Source organism: Amborella trichopoda, chromosome 12 (assembly GCF_054954075.1).
Source record: "Amborella trichopoda isolate Santa Cruz 75 chromosome 12, AtrichopodaSantaCruz75HAP2 v2.0, whole genome shotgun sequence".
Classification (NCBI taxonomy): Eukaryota; Viridiplantae; Streptophyta; class Magnoliopsida; order Amborellales; family Amborellaceae; genus Amborella; species Amborella trichopoda.
This window is the reverse complement of record NC_142347.1, coordinates 43024428-43047625: the sequence shown is the minus strand read 5'-3', so window position 1 is coordinate 43047625 and position 23198 is coordinate 43024428. Positions and strand designations below refer to the sequence as shown.

Genomic DNA, 23198 nt, shown 5'->3' with positions numbered 1-23198 from the left:
ATTCTAATTGAAATTTACATTTTCTCTTCTCTATAGCGATATATGAGAAATGGATGCTATCGGCACCACAGCAGTGGAATCAAACTTTAGACCTAATAGGTTGGCCCCATGACTTTTTAGATTTGAGGATCCCCATTGGCAACAACTACAGCAGAGCAAGTATTCAAATATCCACAAGATCTATATCAATTTTTGAGCTAAAATTTTTATAATGTTTAGTGCCATCTTAGTGATTTCCCATGCTCAAATTATTTTTGAGACAAGATTTCAAGATGATTGCTTTACTTTTTTTTATAAATCCTAGGTCTTTTTGAAATTGCACAAATTACTTCGCAATACTCTTTTCAAAATATTTGATGTGTCAAAAGAAAAAACAACACTGCTGGGAGGACATTTTCTCGTTTCCTAATGTCAATACCGCATTCACACGCTAATATTCAAAAGAAAAATGTCAATCGCATTGGCATGTGCATAATCGTGACCTAATTGAATGGTTATAGTCGGAAACTTGTACCATGATTTGTTTTTTTACCTAGGGGATTGTCCATAAAGAAACCATTTATCTTTTGTACATAGAGGTCACAATCATTCTCACTTATTAGATGTCAAATTAGATGGCTTAGGGTGAGTCATGAAATCTAATAATTTTTTTTTGGACTCTATTCAATGAAGTGATATTTTTGCCTCTAGGTTACATCATTTATTTTGTCCACATGGGACTCAAATTCGTGCATATAGGGAGAATTTGATGGAATTTTGTGGCCCTGCGGGTCCACCATTCTCCATCCCTTGTTGGTTCCTCTATTATCAAGGAATTCTGTAAGGGCTTTGGACTCATCCAATTGCGTAGAGAATTTTGAATGAGTCAAAGAGCATCTCCGAATCAAGGTTTGTATGTCGCATAGAAGAGAGATGCAGCTTTTGATTTTGGTGAAAACAGAGCAAAGAAGCTCAGTTCCTCTCAAAGAAACAAGTTATGCTATATATGTAAATTCACATTTTATGTTATATTTGATTTTTATGAGTTGGGTAGATGACACAGAATTTTTTATATTTTTTTCAGGTGAATCAGTGGGGATGATGAGCCCCTACCCGTTTTATTGAAATTGAAAAATAAGTAACACATATGACACACAATTTTTCACTTTCACATAAAAATATTCAATTCTGATCATATATATGGTACGTGCCACAACCCCATGTGAGGAAAGGCATCAAGCTGATAAAGACAATGGAGCATCCTCGTTCCAATAATCTTTGAAACCAATAGAAAGAGTGAGGATGGATTCTAGATGCAAGTTGGTGGAATTTGTATCCCAGTAGAGACCCCTTTTACATTGGTACATGAGGCCGACGAAGCTTCCCCTTGTCCATTGTACTCCAATTTGATGTCATCAAGCTTAACATTTTGGCACGGGAAAGCCTCACTGCACAATAGATTTACTGCAATTTTAGAAGCAGAGGTTCCTCTTATATTCTTGAAACTTAAATCGTTCATCTTGACTCGAGAGGGACCCTGCAACAAAAGCATGAGAAGGTTTGTTAAAAATCAGTTCTTCAGTGAATCTCAATGTATCGAACTCCATGGATGAATTAAAACCTCTATCGCACACACACACTCAATGCATGAGTGCTCTTGTCTTGCAAAGCCTTATGCAAGAAGTGGTACTCTTAAATGCTTTACCATTTGTGGGCAAGAAGAGTAAGGGCAATATTGCTGATCTACGATGATGGGGTTGGCCACATTGTTCATCACGATGTCTTCATATGTGAAATTGGAGGCCGAGCTGCTGTCTGAGCCTGCCCATGTCTTGATCCTCAGACCATTGGTGGTGTCTGAGATGGTGCAATTCTCCACATGAAGCCCTTGCACATCCTCCTCTTTGGGGAACTTGGCCAAGCTTCCAACACTAAAATTTATGAAGATATTTCAATGAGGCTCAATTTATTTTCATTTAACCTGAAAATGTCAGTTTAAATTCTTTTGTGTGTGTCGATTTTAAAAACAAAAAAAAGTTTCAAGTTTTCCAAAGTAAGTAAGAGCCTAGATGTAATTATTTCTTTTTCTATCTCCTAATTCTTTAAAAATTTGGATTCCTTTCCTCTTTTAAGATAAATGTTAAAAATAATGTCATAGCTCACCTAATGCCATGTCCTGGTCCACAAAACACGTTCTTCACGGTTACTTGGGTGCTTCCAGGCCCAAGGGAAATGCAATCATCACCGGTTCCAATGTGAGCTCTTGAGATCGTGATATTGGAAGATGATCCGATATGGATGCCATCAGTGTTGGGGCTGTCAGCTGGAGCTGAGATTTTGATGGATTGGACATTCAAGTTCTTGCAGCGAAATAATAACATATGAAAGAGCTTGCTATCCACTGAATGTATGCCCCTTATCTCCCCGTTTGTAATGAAATTGAATTTCAATGACTGCAGAAGTTTCAATTATCATGAGAAAACATTCATAATTCTCAATGAATTGTAACCTTGACAATTAGAAAATTTGTTGGTCTCTTCTTTTGTTGTTTTTTTGTTGTTGCGCCCTTACACAAGGTTGAAACGACAAATTCCCTTCAACTAAACATAAGACTACATCCAACAATGCTATAAGTTATGTAGTTAGGGTAAGTCTTCTAACCTAGAACAGTCTTATAAATGAGAATAGGATGGAGGAGGGAGATCATTTGTACCGTAGGGAGAAGTTTGCAGTGGGCTTTCTTAGGACACTGGTTGAGGCTCCATGCAGATGCTCCCTGGCCATCAAACGTCCCGCCCCCAGTTACCACGAGGCCATCTACATACTGGAACACGATCCATTCGTCGGAAGGGTATTTGCTCATATCTGTCAAAGCCTTCACTTTGCCCTTCACTTGTACAACCATGGGTGAGGCACTGGGGCACGGACCCTTGAATAGGACTGGACCAACGAGGAACGTTCCTTCAGGGATCAAAAGGCGTGATGGCCCTTTCCACTCGCATGCAGCCTTCCAGGCTGCTCCGAAAGCCTGAAAAACTTTCAAGCCACTATAAGCCAACTAACTTGAGGTTTGCAAAATGTAAACATTGGTATGTTGTTGCAATGGATGGACAGTTTCTGTTGAGTAAATCAAAATTTCATTTTGTTTTCAAAACCTTAAAAATGCTTTTTATATTTCATATTTTACACTCAAGTCCAACTTTTTAAGAGTGTATATTGTTATTTTAAAGTGTTGGATTACTCAGACAAGCCAACTCGGATGCCCGAGTAACTCGGACTTGCCACCCTAGCGAGCCTGAGTATCTCTGACCTGGATGGTCCAACTTAGGGATCTAAAAAACAAAAAAAAAAATTCAAAACATAAGAAATTTATGTGTAATATATTCTTTAATGAGAGAGAGAGAGAGATGACTTGATGAAGTTGATTGATAGGTTAATGGATATTTATTGTGAGAAGAAAGATGCTAAATGTATTTGCTAGCAAACCATACACACGTTTTTTTATGTAAGTGTTTTGCAGTTACAACTTCTCAACTCCTCTCCTCATTTTGTGTTAGCCTGCCGCCTTCTCTCTGTTCCCTTCATCTCCAACTGATTTTGTTTCTCTCTCTTTCTCTTCATCTGATCAGTTATTTAAGTATTTAATCTCATGTATGTTCATCATTGTTCCCGTCCTATTATTGGGCATGGGATTTAACAACGCTTCTCTCATGTAAGATAAGCCACACTCCTTTGCAACTAAAACTAAAACCAAAACCAAAACCAAAACCCGTTCAGTTTTAGTGGAACCTCCCCACATTTGTATGGTGGCAACTTCTTAGCCTTCGAAATGACCCGCGGTGGCAACTCATTACGCCCCTTTTAGCGGGGTTTTAGTTCCTGTTGATTCGGATAGGGAATAGTCGATCTAGATCTAATTTGGTTCTATGGGTGATTTAGATCAGGAATTGACGATCCTAATCGGATCTGATTTGTTTTGAATAAGGTCATTTCAAAGAGATAATGTAGGTCTAGTTCTAATTTACTGCAGCGAAAAAAAGAGTCTAGTTTTATAGAAAAACCCTCCCCACCATTATTTTCAACAATTAAATGAGAGAGAGCTTATGAAGAGCATCGATGTTTTAATTTAGAAATTTAAAAATGAAACACCACTGCATTTAATAGCTGTTTGGCGACCGTTAAGATGAGACAATTAACAATAAAAATATACGTTTCTTCGGGGAAATCACAACAAGTACACATATTTCTTTGTTGGGTGCGGTTTGTATAAAGCCGAGGCTCTTAACAATCAAAATAAAGCGAATTATCAAATAGTGTCAAGAAATGTGGTTTCAATACTAGAAATCTTAGTGATAGCCTTAAAATATATTTTCATCTCTAATTATAAAATTTAAGCTTCAAAAATAGTATAGATCGAGTCGATCTATGAAAACTTGAAAATCTTGAAAATTGACGGTCCAAAATACATTACAAGATGCACCATTTCCAAAACTTGAAATCCTTTTTTTTTCTCATGTCCATACATCTTGAGGTCGAAATGATCAATTCGATGATATTTGGCATCAAAACAACCTCTTCTAATAAAATTTTTAAAGTGTGCCCTAATTTGATTGTTTAGAGCCTCGCACTTGTATAAGCGTTTTCCTTCTTTGTTTGACTGCAACCTATACACTTTACATATAGACATCAAACCACTTGTTCAAGTCACGAGTTGATAAAAATTTTGGTTCTCTCTTGAGTTCTAGTATTACTAAAAGGATATGTCTTCCTAAAAGAGTCTGCAAATTAAGACTAAAAGAATATGTCTTCCTAAAAGAGTCTGCAAATTTTTTTTAGGGGTAATTCAGTGGGAAAGACATGCCCTTACCCATTTTTTCAAGTAAATTAGAAATTTTTAGAGGTAATTCAGTAGACCCGTTTTTTCAAGTAAATTAGAAATTTTTAGGGGTAATTAAGTGGGGAAAACATGCCCTTACCCATTTTTTCAAGTAGATTAGGAATTAGTTTTTTAAAAGTATTAGTAGGTTGGTGTTAGTGGTGGGAATGGAAACCACAATGTGGTGACTAGGAAGCATCTACGCAATGCCTATAGATGAAAGGTGACAGTGATTTCGTCCATTTGCGAATCACCGTCCAAAAAAATTGGAGGGTGTGTGTTTTTCGACCGCCACGGACCTAGCATGTCTGTGGCAGGTCGGGTACTGTCATGGACATATGAGGTTCATGAAATCCAAAAATTCATGCGGAATCGTAACGGACGGCACCATCTGTTGTGGGTCCATTCAATAAACCACCACAGACATAGCAAGTCCGCGACAAAAGCAAAACACTGTAGCATTTTGCCTATAAGTGTTTTTTAGGTTTTTTCTAATTCGACCGTTTGTTTTGTTGTTTTTGAAGGATAAATTGAACTCTTGGGTGGGGGAAAATCCAATCTCGAGAAAGAATCATCAAAACCAAATATCCTTATTATCATTTGTGCATTCGCAGTTCTCTCTCTAGTCTTCAACGGTGAAATTCGCACTCTACAGTATAGTTTTGTAGTCGTCTTCATTAACATAGTTACCCCACTGCCAGTGTTCCTTTACTTGAACTGAACTCGAAAACCGGCCAAGGGCCAAGTCTGAGTAATCGGTAGTTCACCCGGCCTAACAGGTCAGGTCCCAGCAGGGTAAAAAGGTGTTTAAAAATACAAAATAAATTTAAAAAAAATTTAAAAGTAAATTTATAACATGATTAAACAAACCACTTCCAAATGAAGTAGAAAAGTAGTGAAAAAAATGGATATTAAGAAATAGATTAGTGCCCACAGGTATTTTAAAAATAACCCAGAAAAGAATGAAAAATGTAAAAAAATTATATTCATGACCAAAACACTTTCCACTCTTTTTCAAATTAATAAAAAACATTAAAAATCACATTACAAATAAATTCCTTATTTTGGGGGATTTTATATATTTTTTAAATTTATTTTTTAAAATACCTAACCGGATCACCTAAATTGGCCAAAACCGGGTGCGCCCGTGACCTGATTTGACCGACCGGTTCCGAGTCAATCCGACCGGGTTGTCTCGCACTGCTATATGCATTCATCAAATTGTTGCCTCTTTTTTTAGGTGTCACATTTGTCTCTCTACTCTTTCGCACAATAGTTATGCCTTTACTTTTCAATGGTATCGCACTTTCACTATTAATTACTTTTAGTACTACTGAATTCACACACCAATCCCCGAACCGTGACAGATTTCTTTCAATCAAAAACTTGTTTGGCTATCGGTTGAATCGGTTAACCCAAGAAAATATTATTAAATAAATAAAATACAATTAAAATTAAAATAAGAGTTTATGGGTTGGGAATTGAAGGCACCTAAAAAAAATATTGGGTAAATTTTAAAAAAATAAGAACAATATATAATGGAAGTTTTTTTCGGGGGAGAGAGTAGTGTTCGGACTCATACCATTTCAAAACCAGTTCGGTCCCAATCAATCCCAATTCTAATTGTCTATCCAAATCAGGAATTGCCGGATCAAAATGCAAGAGGACTTTAGGAGTATGCAATGCAGTTGACATATTTATAGCTACTTCCACCTGCTTCAGATCATCTTTGAGTCCTTGCTGCTACGAGATCATAATGGAACGATTCTATCAACTTACTTAGAGCCGACGGGTGCAAGTCCAGTGAATGAGGCAAAAATAAGATATATTTAAAAAACCCACTATAAGGCGCCAGTTTTATACCATAAAAATAAGACGCACCTCAAAAAACCCATCATGAAAGTTTATTCTAATACTGGAAAACACTTCAATTGATTATCTTTACTTCAAGATGTATAGTCGTGAAAAAATAAAAATAGAATTTCAATTTCTAAAATTGTGTAGCCTACAAAACCTTATCGAGACCATCCATTTTCAATAATTTCAAGTGTTCATAGATTTACACAAACTGTACCACTTTTAAGCTTTAAAATTCACAAATAGAGGTGAAAGTAGATTTTGCAGCAGCTTCAGTAGAGGTTTTTGGCACCAAAACTACATTTTCTAACACGGTTTAGAGGTGTATCTTACTGTAATTGTTTAAGAACGATGGGTTTTATAAAACACTTCCCTCAATTAATACAAGTAAATGGTGTAAGTAGCATTTCAAAACCCAAATCGGTGGAACAAATTGTTCACCGACATATATGTGTCAGATCATTGGATTGCGATCTAGATCAAGTCAAGATCAGTTTGAATCGATGATTTAAAAAAATATTGAAATAAAATAAAAAGTAAAATAGAGATTTATGATGTGGGGATTTAGATAGGACTTAAGAAAATATTAGATAACTTAAAAAGAAAAAAACATATTAGTAGATTTTAAAGGGGAACCAGGCCGAAATCCATACCATTATGGAATCAGTTCGATTGCGGCCAATTTCTATCCAAATCAGCAGATCGAAAATCACGGGGCTTTGAAACACTCAGTGTAAGTAAGAATAAAGTGTACTATGGATGCTCCTTCTATTGATAGAGAGACATACAAAATAACCAAGCAGTAGATGACCTAAGCCAATTTTGGTATGAAGTAGCACCAAATTATATTGTTCAAAATAAAAAGTAAAAAGAAAAAAAGAAATAAGGGCAACACTTTCCCTTCTTAAGTATGGTCGACAGAGGGAAGGGGCTAAGGTCGTGGTGGTAGCACCCCACACCTAGTCACCACGTTATGGTTTCTATTCTTATCATTAACACTACTCCACTAACACATTCAAAAAGGTAACTTCTAATCTACTTGAAAAAAAATGGGTAGAAGCATGTATACCCCAATAAATTACCCAAAAAAAAATATGGTCTACACAGCAAACCATCCATGAGCAATGCTTCGCTTACTGCACAAAAAAAGCCACCCTTCTCATATCAATTCGTGCGGTTGAGGGTAAAAACCGGGAAACATGTCAATTACCAATTACACATCGCAATTTAGCTTATTAATGACGATCCAGTCATTGATTGGACGGTGATCACCCCTTGGACCACATTGCTACCGCAATATGGAAATTATGGTATCACAATGTACTATCCCGCAATAAAACCAAGGCAAAAAATCCAAGTAAATTTAAGGGAAATTTAGGCTAATATTTCTTAGTTTACGTGGAATTTAAAAAAACATGTCCTGTGAGGGCTTGTCTTCATTTTATTTGTGTGTATTTTTATATTTTTTGGACCACTCATTAAACGATTGAAAGTGGTTTTGAACTGTTACTTCTGGATCGCTCATTGTGAGGACTCAAAGTGCTATGGAACTCGAGAATGGGGTTGGGGTTGTGGTGGTAGCACTACTTATGCCCCAACTAAGGTTTAGGCATCAATTCTTATATAACGCCTTCAAAAACCACCAAATCGCCTGGTTCCCATATATTTTATCTTTGAAGTATTGTCTCACATATTTTATCTTTGAAGTATTGTCTTATGCAGGCAGGACCACATTTGTACAAGGAAAATTGTTTCATGAGGGCTGGACCTCATTTCTACATATGAAGTCCAGGAAGTGTAAGCATCCATCTTAAAGCAAACTAAAGGTCCAAATGTGTTTTTATTAGAATTATTATTTTTAATTTTTAAAATTTGTTTATGTTTTCATATTCATGATCTCCATGTTAGAGATCACATGTCTTTAAAAATTAAGTCTTAAAATCCATCTCAAAAATAGTTTTATTAATAAGCGTATGTGAGCTTGTCCGCATAGAAACTGAGTCCTTTGCACAATATGTGGTTCAAAGGTTGGGTTATTCTAATAAGGGTGAGGTTTGGATCATTCTAATAAGGGTGCAGTTTGGGTTATTCTAAAATGTTTGGGTTATTCTAATAAGGGTGCGGTTTTTATAGAGCCGAGTCTCTAAACAATCAAATTAGAGCCTACCTTCAATAATGTCGAGAAATGTGCTTTCATTATTGGAAATATTTGTGATAACCTTAAAAAATATTTTCATCTTTATCTATAAATTATAAAGCTTCAAAAATAGTGTAGATAGACAGATCTATGAAAACTTGAAAATTGACGGTCCAACAAAGTTCACTATATCGAAAACTTGAAATCCATTTTTTTCTCATGTCTATGCATCTTGATGTCGAGATGATTAATTTGAGGATATTTAGGCATCAAAACAACCTCTTCTGGTGAAATTTTTGAAGTGGCTTCTAATTTGATTGTTTATAGCCTCGCCTCTAAGTAAACTCATCCCGTCTAATAATAGAAGGGGGAAGAGAGAGAAGGTTTGCATTTTGAGAAACCTGACGGAACGAGTTTTGAGCAAGTTGAGTATGTGGGGTTGGTGAGGATGTGGAATGAGCAGTGGTTTCGCATGTGGTCAGGTCCAAGCTTAGTCTATCCACCCTCAATTCGTCAATGCAAAACATGCAACTCGTTTACATGAGACGAGGCATTATTAATTGCATTCAATTAAGAAGCTGCCCAAGCCCATAATTTATATAACGCGCGCTCGACTTGGAGGAGTTTAACCCGCGTCGCCTCGCATCCCCATTTGCGTGAGTGAGTCTACGTTTTCTCGATTTCGATCCCGTAGTTGGCAACAATGTTAGATTGCATATGGGCACTGGCCGATCCGGTTATGGTCGATTTTCATGATCCGGTCGAGTATTTTAGAAAAATAAAAAATTATATAAAATTATAAGAAATAAGAGATTTGTCTGTAATGTGGTTTTCAATATTTGTTTTTATCATTTTAACAAAAATTCGAAAGTATTTTGGCAATGAATAATTATTTGTATATTTTTTTTTTCTTTTTTAATTATTTAAAAAATCCTCCTCGGTACAATTTGATTTTTTTAAATTGATTTGTTTCAATATTTTTCAACTTCATTTGGATGAGTTTTATTTAATTATGCCTTAACATATTTTTTTGCATTTTTTAGTTCTTAACATTCTTTTTGAGAGGTCGGGACTTTCTCAATTAGGTCATGTGAACTGGTCACTTTACTAGGTACTTGGACTCGGACCTGACCCTTGCCCAGTTTTGAGTCTGGTTCAATTTGTCAAACACTGGTTAGCAACTACAATGCTCAGAATGTGAGACGTAAAATGAATGGCGTACAAATATGTTCCAAAATCATAATCGTAGTGATAAAGATTATTGTTGTAAAGAAATTGTGTATGTTGTACTACTAAATTTTTTTTTAACTAAAATCTATCTCCAAAATGGACTTTAGGAGGGGGATTGTATATCATGCATGGTATCAAGGCCTAACCAAATCATAGTTATCGGGAGCGGGAGCATCGGATCGACAGCTGCCCAAAGCTCGAGGAGCGAGGTCTGATGAGAGTGAAACTAGCAGATTGAGATCCCGAATGAACAGGGGGCATGTTCCCAATACATCAGAATCTAGATCCTTATTTAACGAGTACGCGTTCTAGGTTAAATGGGATCGTATTCCTATATTCGTTAGGATCGCGTTTCTATCGACAATAAAATCACAACCCCATCTAAGAATGATTGTCTTCCTATTTGGAAAGGATTGAGCCCCATTCAAGGAAGGATCGTGTTTTGTGCATGATTAGTTCGCTCTCCCATAGCGGAGCTCCACTTGTGTACAAATTTGGCTAAAAATATAATTATTTCGTTTTAAAAGATACTTTTATTTTTAAAAAATTCTTTTAATAAGTTCTGGGAATGTTGGGATGGAATTCCGGGAACGTAGGGATCGTGCTTCTAAAATTTTAGGAGCAGGGATCTAATTTATTCAAGAACAAGATCTACAATTTTAAGGAATGCGTTCCGTACGAAAGTGGGATCGTGTTCATTTGTGCATGGGATCGAGAATCCTATAAATAAGTGCCAGCTCCCGAAAACTTTAAAATAAGTTCCAGGCAAGATCCCGACCACAGAGTGCCAGCGCTGGGTTTCAGAGCAGGAGCGCCACCCTAGTTGGGCGCTCCCAATAACTATGAACCAAAGCAGTGGTAGAATCGGTTGGGTTGTTGATTTCTGCCTCAGCTAGTTTGATCCGAGGTAAAATAGGGTATGGTCGAAAATTGATCAAGACCAATATTGGATCAGTTTTGGCATGTCAGATGAGCAATTTTGACCTGTCCAACTAGCTAAATAAATGTGCAAAAAAAATTTATACATTCTATATCTTGAAGCTATTATAGAAAAGAAAAAGTTTATATAAGGTTGCAACCTTCAAATGTAGAATTACATATGCACCTCAAAAATATATCGGAAAGGTTGTTTTAATGTTGAAAAACCCTCTAATTGATCATCTCGACATTGAGATGTATTAATATGAAAAAAAAGGTTTTTGAGTCCCAGAAATAGTGCATCTTGGAACACATTATCTAGATCGTCCATTTTCAATATTTTCGTTTTTTTTATAAATCTACTTGATTTTACTCATTTTTGGAGTTTTAAATTTTCTAATTAGATATTAAATTACATTTTAAGATAATCCTAAGAATTTTTTACAATAAAATTACATATTATGGGCGTGCCTTAATTAGATTGTTTAAGGTTGCAACGTTGTAGAAACCACACCCTTATATAAAACTTTCTTTCCTTTTTTTTTTTTTAAATCGATCCAACCAATTCCACCAGCACCCTTTTTATTTAAAATCGGTCCAACCAATTCCACCAGCACTTGGACCACTTTTGACTTAACCATAGTCAATCACTGGTTCAGTGGTTTGTTTAATCCCGTTAGCATTTCTAAGAAGTAGGTTGGTGGATGCAGCAAAAAAAAAATAGTTATATAATATATGGTAAGCGACAAAGTATACTGTTGTATTATTGTATCCCATATGGACTTAAAGAAAAAAAAATGTTTCGGGATTGAGTAGAGACCATTACAATTTTTAGATGCTGAGATCTAAGTGCTAAAAACTCAAGCTTTAATTTTTTTAAAATTTTTTAGAGTAATCATATAGTAATCCTTAATTGCTTCCCAAAATTTCATATTGAAAAAATCATCCCAAGTAGGTCTTTTCACCCATTGAGCACAAGGAACCTATAATCCTGAGGGAGCACAATATATGTGCCCTTAAATCAAAAGGTGAAACCCGTCTAATTAAATTTCATTGAATTTTGAGAATTGCCTAAATGTTTAGATTAAATTGGAATGCCCTATTTATGTACTTATAACAAAAGAAAAAGGCAACATTACTGGGAGGATACTTTCTTTCTTTTTTCAAGGATGCCAAAAAAAAAAAGAATTAAATAAATAAAACATTTCTTTTAAAAAAATTGTTGCTTTTTAGCCGTGAGAGATTTACAATAAGGTTATTGGGGTTTTCAAAGTGGTTTTGAGTTGAGTTGTTGAGTATAGAAAAACGAAGTAGGAGCGGGGGATGAATTTTCTTACAAATGTTGGATAGATGGGTGAATAAGATTTTATAAAAGTAACAGGACAGGCAACGGGGCATGGGAAGCCCGGTTTCTCATTTTGAGTTTTGTGCAAATTTTGTTCCGTCCAACCGTATATGGTTACAACCCTATTTCAATAGATACGGCTGCAGCCCTATAAAAATTGGATCCTAAATTATTTCTCCCTTCCCAAACGAGTCCAGTAAGTTTCAGGATACTCGACTCAATAATAAAACGAACTTCAATTATTGGTACAAGAAAATAGGTAATGGATTGTATATGCATTCCTGGAAGCACTAGACGATTTGCAACGCTATGTCTTAAACTCATTTCTTACTGAAAGTCGGGCTCCTCTCCTCATTTACTCACCAAAAAAATTGTATTCCTTTAACATTAAGATTTTTTTAATAATAATTCTACAAGCATTCCTTAGAAGCAGCGGTCTTTTAACTTAACAATAAAAAGAACAGAAAATCCCTCGCTATCTGTCTTCGGATTAATGCTTTGTAGCTCCTTAGCGTGAAGTAAAAGATTGCCGTTGAGATTGGCCAGGCAGTTCAATGCCCCGTTCCGATGTGTGCTTGGGCGGCGATCCTGATGGTGTAGGCGGAGCCAAACCTCCTGGCCTCTCCAGCTCTCTCGTACTCGCTTGCCGCTCATATTCATAATTCTCTGCAAAAGAGATACCTGGAATTGATCTAGTTTGGGCTTCATAATTCTCTGCAAAAGAGATACCTGGAACTGATCTACTTTGTGCAGTCTTGAAGACAATGGTTGAAGACAGGAAAAGAACGAGGAGAAAGAGAGAGAAGAGCTTCATTTTGGGGACGAAACCTGCTCAAATCCCAAAACAAAACTGACTTTCTCCTGAGCACAAGACAGATGGAATGAGTAAGCTATTTTCCATTTCTTATATAGTACATGCGCATGTAGTATATGACGAGTATTCAACTGTGGTTACGAGTCAAATCGAGGAGGGTTGTTGGGGACTCTAGAGAGAGAAAGGGTTGTTAGGGCGTTATAAAAAAGAGAGAAGAGAGTCTATGGGTTTCTCCTATCTCCGCGTCAAAACTCTTTGTATATTAGTATTTAATGTTAACCAACGTTTGTATGAATGGGATACGGACAAATAGAGCAGTGGTTTTAATAACATGCTCGAAGCACAATGAGCTGACCATTAATCATTGGTTGATGACTCGGGGGCACAGATATGGTCCAATTCAGCATGGTCGGTCAAACTTTCATCGAAATATTGGCGACCTTTTCCTGCAATAGTGAAAATAAAGGGTGAGATTTCTTCAGCAAGTCGCGCACCTCGTAAAACTCGCCAAGACACTCTGTCTTACTTGTTTTCGACAAATTATAGATAACAATAATAGAAATAAATTTTATATTATATTCAAATTTATCATAAATACAATATATTATATTTATTTTTTCCAAATATACAGATTACAATATACATCATCCATATAAACTTGATGACAATATATATTTTTTTTTTACACTCCCCCTCAAACTCAAGATGCTATGAGAAAGAGCAGCCGGAATTTGAACACTAATTGCGGAAACGTGCAGTTAGATCTTCAAGTTTATATTGCTTGATCAGGAACTGAGACCCATATCAGAGTTGGCTTAATCTATCAGACAGAAATTCCAAACAAAGCAGTCGAAACAGCTGAGAGAACAGAATGACACTTGAAGAGCCAACCGAACTCGATGCATATCCGAGACAGATTCGACAATTCGCATACCAAGACTGACATAATCGAGTAACGGAATAACAAACTTGGTCATATAACAAATTTTCAGAGGTTTTTTTTTTTAAGGTCAAGTTTCAGATGATCAAGGAGCATGATCGAGCAATAGAGTAACAGACTTGATCTTACTAACAATAAAAAATAGTGTAAAGTTAAAATCAAAATAAATCATGATTTTTTTTTTTTTGGACTAGTTTTTTCACAAGAGTTTCAGAAGGCCAATAGCAATATCAGATCAGAGTGGCAGGGTGAGATTTTAGACAGATCTAGATCCTGAGATCAAGATCCAAAGGTAAAAACAGACAATAGCGGTTTTCTAGATGCGGCAGATCGGCCGTTGTAAGAGGCCATCTTTCAGAGTATTATATATAGGACCCTGTTTCTATGCAGCCCAGCCTGCATATGTAGAAATGGGGGCCTCTTAATAAATCTATTTTTGAGATGGATTATAAGACTTAATTTTTAAAGACATATAATCGATGATGAATATGAAAAAATAAATAAAATTTAAAAAATGGAAATAATAATTCTAGTAAAAAAACATATGAATTATTAGTTTTCATTGTTTTTAGATGGAACACCTACTTGCATCCATCATTAAGATGGCTGCTTTACATTTTTGGATCGCATTTGCAGCAATGCGGTCCAGCCCACATGAAACAATTTTCTATATATATGGAAAGAGAATTTTACCTGAAATATCTTTTTTGGGCTATTCTGATAATAGAGGGGGAAGAGAGAGAGAGTTAGTGAGGGAATGGTTCTTTTGGGAAAGCTAATGGAACAAGATATGGGTGGTGAGCAACTTGAGAACGTGGGGAATGTGAAGTGCTTTCACATGTGGCAAAGTCCAAGCTTAGTCAATCCAGAAGCCGCTCAAGGGCATAATTTAGAACGTGCTGGACATATCAAACACATTATTAATTACATTCAATTAAGAGGACAATCCAACTTGGAACCGGCCGATCAAACCAGCACCGGGCACTAGCCAATCAAGTTTCGACCGGTTTAGGTGGTATAGCGGAGTATTTTTTTAAAAAACAATTATATAAAACTTCAAAAAATAAAAGATTTGTTTGTAATGCGTTCTTGAATATTTTTTTGTCATTTTCATAAAGATTGGAAAGTGTTTTGGGCATGAATACTTATTTTTATATTTTTACTCATTTTTCACTTATTTCTAAAATACTCCCTGGGACAAATTAATTTTTTTAAATCCATTTGTTTTACTATTTTTCAAGTTCATTTGGATGAGGATTGTTTAATTATGCTTTAAATATATTTTTCATAATTTTTTGGATTTTTTTTGTAATATTGTTTTTACTGGGGGGGACCTGCTTGGTTTACTAGTTACTCGAACTCAAACCCAGCCCTTGGCCGGTTTTTTAGTCCTGTTCATTTTGTCAGACACTGGTTGCTACTCCAAAGCTACAAAATGTGAGACGTAAAATGAATATGTTTCATAAGTTTTTTAAATTTTTTTTTTTTTCCATATCCGTAATTGTTGTGATCAATAGTATTGATGAGTAAATTTTGATTATGTTTTACTAGTAAATTTTTTTATCTAAACTCTATATTTAAAATGGACTTTAGAAGGGGTCTGTGGTTCAAGCATAGGATCAAACCTAACCAAAGCAATGGTCAAATTGGTGGGTTGCCGACTAGTGCTTTAGTTAGTTTAGTCCGAGGTAAAATCGGGTATGGTTGAAAACCAATCGAGACTAATATTTAACCAGTATTTTCTAGTCAAAACTGGTTCAATTACATAAATAAAGTTGCAAAAAAACATTTAATACCTTTTACATCTTTGAACTACAACATAAAACTTTCGTTCTTTATTTCTAAAATTCGGTCCAACATGTTTCACTAGTAGTTGGATCACCGTGGTTTAGTGGGTTGTTTGATCCAAGTAACATACGTAGTAGGCTGGTGGATGCACCCAAAAATAGTTTTTTTCTTTTATATATGTAGTATGTGATAAGGTATACTAATTGTATCACATATTCATTTGAAAAAATAATAATGTCTCATAAATGAAATAGAGATCATCCCATTTTTAAATGGAGAGATTTAAGTACTAGAAAAGTCAATTTTTAATTATTTTATTTTTTAGAACAATTATCTAGTAATCCTTAGGTGGTTCCCAAATTCTCATATTGAAAAAATCCTCCCAGTAGGTCTCCTGACCAAGCGAGTAGAATATGTACCCTTAAATCTAAAGATGAAGCCTGTTTAATTAATTTTCATTGAATTTTTTAGAATTGCCAGATTTTTTAGATTAATTTGGAATGCTCTTTATAAATATTTTATAAAATAAAAGAAAAAGACAACATTGTTGGGAGGACATTTTCTTTTTTATTTTAAGGAAAAAAGTTGTTGCAACTTTAAACTCTAGAATTAGAATTAAGGTGCACCTCAAACATCTATCGAAAAAAGGCTGTTTTGATATTGGAAATTCCTCTACTTGATCATCTTGACATCAAGATGTGAGGATATATATATATATATATATATATATATATATATATATATATATATATATATATATATATATATATATATATATATATATATATATATATATATATATATATATATTCCAAAAAATAATGAATCTTGCAACACATTATTCGAACCATCTATTTTCAAAATTTTCATGTATTTATGATTTGAACCATTTTTAGAGTTTAAAATTTCCTAATTAGAGATAAAAATAGATTATCAAGCCATCTTAAAAAAAATTCACATAAAAATTGCATCTTATGCTAAATTTTGGAGGTGCAGCTTTAAGGTTGCAACTTTATGCAAACGATACCCTTTTTTTTAAACGTCAATCCTGAGGTCACACGCCAATATTCAGAAAGACAAAATTTGATCTCATTGGCATGCGTAATATATGAAAAATAGGCACTACAAGTACTGCAAATGATCTTGTTGCCTCTAGGATTAGAGTATTTTTATGCCATTCGAATTCGCTCATTTAGTGAACAATATGATATTGGTTATGCTCCATTTCCTTGAGCTTTTATAAAGACTAAACACTAAAGAGTCATTGTTTTCAAAATTTTCGAATTCGCTCATTTAGTGAACAATATGATATTGGTTATGCTCCATTTCCTTGAGCTTTTATAAAGACTAAACACTAAAGAGTCATTGTTTTCAAATTTTTCCTAATGGAAGAAATTCATTGGTTTTTAACCCCTGGCAAACTGAGAATTTGTTGGGATCTTGTGGACCTGCTGGTCTACCGTTATCCATTTCTTGCTGCCTCCTTTATTATCAAGGACCTGTCTGAATAGTGCCCCATCCATTTTGGTAGAGAATTTTGGAAGAGTGAAAGTGCTTTTCAGAATCAGCTGCTGTTTTTATTGAAAACAAAGAAACTCAGTTTCTCTCATAGAAACAAAATATACTGCATTTGGTAAATTCACATTATTTCATTTTCAAGAATCTGATAGCAAGCCTGCCAGACACAATTTTGCACTGCATAAAAACACTCAATTTTGATCATATCATGATGTGTACATGCCAATGCCCCAAGCAAGGGAAGCCATCGGCCAAATAAGGGAACCCATCAAGCTGAGGAAGACAATGCAGCATCTTAAACACCAGTGATGAAAGAGAGAGAAGATGGATTCTAGAGGCAAGTTGGTGGCATTTGTACTCCAGCAGAGATCCCCTTCACATTGGTACATGAGGCAATCGAAGTTTCCCCCTTTCCCTTGTACTCCAATTTAATACCATCAAGCTTGACATTGTCGCATGGGAAAGCCTCACGGCACAAGAGATTCACTGCAACTTCTGAAGCAGTCGTTCCTCTAATGTTCTTGAAACTTATATCGCTGATCTTGACTCGAGAAGGACCCTGCAACAAAAGTAAGAGGTGTGTTCATAATCAGTTCCCTCTCTCTCTCTCTCTCTCTCTCTCTCTCTCTCTCTCTCTCTCTCTCTCTCTCTCTCTCTCTCTCTCTCTCTCCTCTCTTTGTGTGCAAGTATGCTTGTGTCTTGAAGGAAGAAATGGTAATCTTTAATGTACCTTCTGTGGGTAAGAAGAGTATGGACAATATTGTTGATCTATGATGATGGGGTTGGCCACATTGTTCATCACAATATCTTCATATGTGAAATTGGAGGCAGAACTGCTGGCTGATGAATCTGCCCAAGTCCTGATCCTCAAGCCATTGGTAGTGTCTGAGATGGTGCAATTCTCCACATGGATCCCTTGCACATCCTCCTCCTTAGGGAATTTGCACCTTCATTTTTATTCATCTCTCTATAATCGAATATGCAATTTTAAAATTAAGAATTTATTTTGGTGATTAATATTTCGTACACGTGCATATGTTTAGGTGCAATCTTCCCGCATTATCACACGATTCTAAGGTCTTATTGTAGGGTGGCAACTTGTTAGCGTTCGAAATGGCCTGTGATTGCAACTTATCAAATACATGATGATAGCAGGGTTTTATTCCCGATTTACTCGATTTTGAAATAGTACAAATATTGTGTGGGTTCCAATTTTGTATAGACGTCTTATTTCATAGAGAGTAGGTGGGTTCAGTCCTAATTGATTAAAGGGAACGAAAGAGCTTAATGTGTATATCAATATCTGTATTCATTAAACAAAGCAAAAAGTTTATCTAAGGTTGCAACTTTAAAATGTAGAATTATATATGCACCTCAAAAATCTATGGGAAATGTTGCTTTAATATTGAAACCTCTAATTGATCATCTCGACATCGTATAAATATGAAAAAAAAAAAATTGAGTCGACTGTCCATTTTCAAGATTTTCATATGTTTATAGATCTACTTGATTGTAATTATTTTTGGAGCTTAAAATTTTTTAATTAAATATAAAAATAGATTTTCAGATAATCCTGAGAATTTTTTTCAACAATTCACGTTTGCAGGTGCAAAACGCAAAATCGCATCTCCTACACCTTTAGCTTGTGCGCAAATATGCTTTCCACATTTACACTCTGCATGGTAACTTTGTCGAAAGAGCAAAATGATCAAAAGTATCGTTACCGAATTTGTGAAAATGACCATTTGGTGACTTATTTCATGAATTGATGTAAAATGTTAAAACAATTTGAGTATTATGAACAAATGAATGCCTCAATATAAAGACCCACCTTCCATTCCCAGCATTAACATATAAAAAAAACAAAATAGTCACATTTCTTTGTTTGAACAAGAGCTACACTTTATATAAAGACTCTCATGTGAGGAAACATGATGAGGTAGCCTGCAAATGTTCTTTTACTAAGTTTTTTTAACAAACAAGGCATTCTCAAATCTAAATTGTCAATATAAATTATTTAATATTATATTTTATCCATACCAATGAAGCTGAAGGGTAAGTTCTATAGGGCCGCAGTGAGACCAGCTTTGCTTTATGGGACGACTTGTTGGGCGGTCAAAAAAACAATATACCCATAAAATGAGTATAGTAGAGATGAGGATGTCGAGATGGATGAGTGGCAAGACAAGAAGGGATAAAATTCAAAATGAATCCATTCAAGAAAATTTAGGCGTGGCACCAATAGGCAAAAGATGAGAGACAGTAGACTTAGGTACGTTGGCCATGTGTGACGCCGACCCAGTACATCACCTATTATGAGGTTCGGGTTAGTTCAAGTAAAAGTATTGAAAATGGCAAGGGACAATCCCAAAAGGACATGGTTGGAATGAGTATGAAAAGATATGGGGACTTTTGGCCTCAATGAAGGTATGACATTTAATAGAGCAGACTGACGGACAAGGACTCATGTATCTGACCCCAATTAATTGGAAAAATCCTATGATGATGATTAAGACCTGAATCCAGATGGAATCCAAATTCGGGCTTCAGATCCAAACTAGATAAACTCTCAACCCAAAGGTGTAATGTGTTCAAACTTCAAACCCCCTATGGACCGGAGGAATTATTAAATTTGACTCATCAAATGTCATTTGCTAGTGCAAGAAGATGCACAAGGGATTTGGAGTCCTATGGTGGATAAAAAATTTCAACTTATTAGAAATCGAGAGGTAATGGATCGAAAAGAAAGAAAGAAATAAGCAAGTTGATGAACTTGCAACTTGGGGCAGCCAGGGATTCTCTTCTAGTTGAGACTCAGAATGGGGGTATTTAGATAATTGCCTTGATGTCTGTGGGTATACGGAAGGACCATGATGTGGAGTAGACCAAGAGATTACAATACCAACATAATTTTGTTTGTGTTTTCTTCAATGTAAATTGTGTTTACGGTTTCTTGGGTTCTTTCCTGTAAAAGTGTGCACCTCTCTCGTTTTACAGATGCATAAATTAATCAATTATACCTAAATTAATGAAAATTCATTGAATTTCATAACAAATATTAGAATAATTACTATCAAACTGTAGAAATAACTGGATAAATTTTCTATCAATGTATTTTCTATCTAAAAATAAACTCAAACTACCGACACAAAATTAAATTAAAATAATGATCATGTACCAGGTATTATAGGGGAAGAAGGCGAGAGTAAGCAGCAAAAATTAGAGATTTTCCTCTACGTCAGTAATCTCTTTCTTCTGATTGAGATTTGAAGAGAGAGAAAGAAAATCCATGTTTCGTGGCGTGCAATCTCTCAAGCATATCGGCTACCATACCGTGTAAATATTGGCTCATTGGAGCTTTCATTTCACAATTATATCTCTGGCTTTTATGCAAGGAAAATATCAGCACAAGGCTTAAAAATTGTACTTTCAATTCTTAACGATCTTGAAATTTGAGGATTTGAAGGAAAAGAAAATAAAAAACTTTAATTGATAAATATTGTACCTTATAATACATTATCTAGAGTCTAGACAATCTACTTTTATAGGGATTGTCTATAAAGAAACCGTTTATCTTTGGTACATGGAGGTCACAATCATTCTTATCCCTTAAATTTCAAAATGGGTAGTTGTAAGAGTGCCGTTGAATAGACACAATGTTTTAAATTAAAAATTCTCTGACTTTGTGACTCAGCCCAAACCATCCAATTTGACATCTAATGAATGAGAATGATTGTGACCTCTATATACAAAAGATAAATTGCCTATTTACAGACAATTCCCTTTTTAAGTGTTCACCTATGCTTCGGAACCCAAAAATGGTTCTCCTTGTCACATCATTTATGTGTTAGTCGAGAAATGTTTTTCACAAATTTAGCTAATTGATTAATTTTTTCTAATGTAGGTAAAAAAGATAAAACTAGAAGGACCAAGAAAATAAAATAAAAATAAATTTATAGAAAATCTCTTTGGGTTTACATGGGAATTTATCCCAAAAACAATTTCACAAGATCAACAAATGATTTTATTTATTTTTGTTCAATACTATATTACTGTATATATAATAGAAGAACCTTAAGACCTAACTTGCTTCTTAAGAAATCCGAATTACAATTAAGTGTCATCCCTAGTCTATTTAAAATTATCGTTCCACCCCTCAATGTTGTACAATAAAAAAAAAGGAACAGAGACCGCAATGTGAAAAAATTAAAACCGGGTCCAAGAAGACCCGAACCCGGACAGTGGTCGAGGCAGCGTGAGGGTTGCCCCGAGGTGTGGCTCGAGTGGATGGATCACCAGCTTTGGTGCGTGTGTGGGAGGTGGCAGCCTTAGGGCCTCCTCCTCGATGTGTCAAGCCTGTTGTTGCAAGGGTGTGATGTGATAGAGACTGGGGGCTGGCCTTACAGCGACCCGCAGGATAACTGACAGTTGGGTTGCCATTTGCAAGAAAGGAAGGCACGGCTTTTCGGCTACCCCCAACAGTGGGACTAACAAGTGACTTACCAGTAGCTGGGTGCATGCGGTCTGTGGTGGCTAGTGCGCCACCCATGCAAGGTACATTGGTGGAGGGTCCACCAAGGCTAGGAGATGGGGAGTAAGGGACTTTTAGATCCCTCTTCACACCAATCCAGGTGAGGGCCTAGGAGCTTGACACTGGGTCAACACTCAGAAAGAAGGTTGGGAACGAGTTTCGTGGAACCTTTTCTTGAGGAAGACTCACAAGTGTGGGGATTAGAAAATCCCGGATTCTCATAAAGGGGATTAATTGATCCATGTGGTCTATATACAAAATAATAGATGTTTTTAATGGCCACATGATGAAGGAATCAAAAGCCTTTGGTAACAATTGATGCAGGCCAGGAAAACATAAAATAAAAATAAAAATAAAAAACAAAGTTGACAAAACATAACCTCTCTTTGGGCATGTAGGGAACCCTACCATCATAAATCCAATAATCAATTATTCTTTTTCTTTATCTTTTTTTGCTCAACGTTTGCATATTTATAGTAGAAAAACCCTAAGACACTGTTCTTAACAAATTGTAATCACAATTTAATTTCAGCCCTTGATCTACTTAAAATTAGACTTCTAACTCAAGCCGTTAGTTCTCTAAATAAGCAAAGATACAAATACCCTATGAGAAAATGACACAGAAGCAGTTACAAATTTTAATTTTATTATTGCAATTTTTATTTTTAGAAGTTAGGGGAGCTTTTTTATTATTTTTGTTTTATTAGGAGCAATTTTTAGAAATAAGGTTATTAGGGTTTTCTTTTAATTTTGATTGATAAAGTTATATTTTAGAAAATATATTTTCTTAGAAAAGATAAATCTTTTTTGTCGTTGTCTAGGGTGCGTATTATCTTTCATTCTTTTTGTATAGTTCATTATAGAAAGTTTATCTTGTTTTTGGAAGTTGGGTTTAGAGATAAATATTGACGTCTTTTTTTGTTTAGGAGAAGTTTAGGTTGGTTTTATTTGTTAAAGCCAAATCATCTTTTGAATTAGAAGAATAAGTTGGATATATAGGCAAAGGAGTTCGTTTGATTTCTTTAAGAACGAGAGTTGCAACAATTTGAAAGAAAGGAGGAGAGTAGTGCTCATGGTTAAGAACAGGAAATATTGGTTTAATAGGGGTGAGTATCTTATTTAGAAAGTTTGATAGAGGATATAATGGGAAGAGAAGAGGTTAGCGGGTTTTTGTTTTTGTTACCAAGTCTTTTCTTTTAGAAATATAGGACTTTTTATAAAAAAAGGATGTACACAATTGTAATGGGAGATTGAATTTTATGGAA

General features: G+C 35.3%; 1 protein-coding gene across 1 annotated transcript; it reads right to left on the bottom strand.

Moving 5' to 3' along the window:
• Window positions 1-1178: 1178 nt before the first annotated feature.
• LOC18435281 (exopolygalacturonase) lies at window positions 1179-21951 on the bottom strand. The gene is made up of 8 exons (XM_088852674.1): window positions 21791-21951; window positions 18133-18349; window positions 17761-17961; window positions 17622-17675; window positions 2693-3007; window positions 2143-2432; window positions 1685-1910; window positions 1179-1516 (listed from the first exon to the last, which is right to left on the bottom strand). The coding sequence occupies exons 1-8, from the start codon at window positions 21949-21951 to the stop codon at window positions 1289-1291; spliced, it is 1692 nt and encodes a 563-aa protein (XP_088708800.1). The 3' UTR covers window positions 1179-1288.
• Between the last annotated feature and the right edge of the window lie 1247 nt (window positions 21952-23198).

Excerpts from the sequence above, each read along its gene's own strand:
- LOC18435281 (XM_088852674.1), bottom strand. The coding sequence starts at position 21,951 with ATGGGTGGCGCACTAGCCACCACAGACCGCATGCACCCAGCTACTGGT. Across the intron at positions 17,676-17,760 it reads TGAAGGGGATCTCTGCTGGA|CTTGATGGGTTCCCTTATTT; the intron begins GTACAAATGCCA and ends TGTCTTCCTCAG. Across the intron at positions 1,911-2,142 it reads GGACCAGGACATGGCATTAG|TGTTGGAAGCTTGGCCAAGT; the intron begins GTGAGCTATGAC and ends CATAAATTTTAG.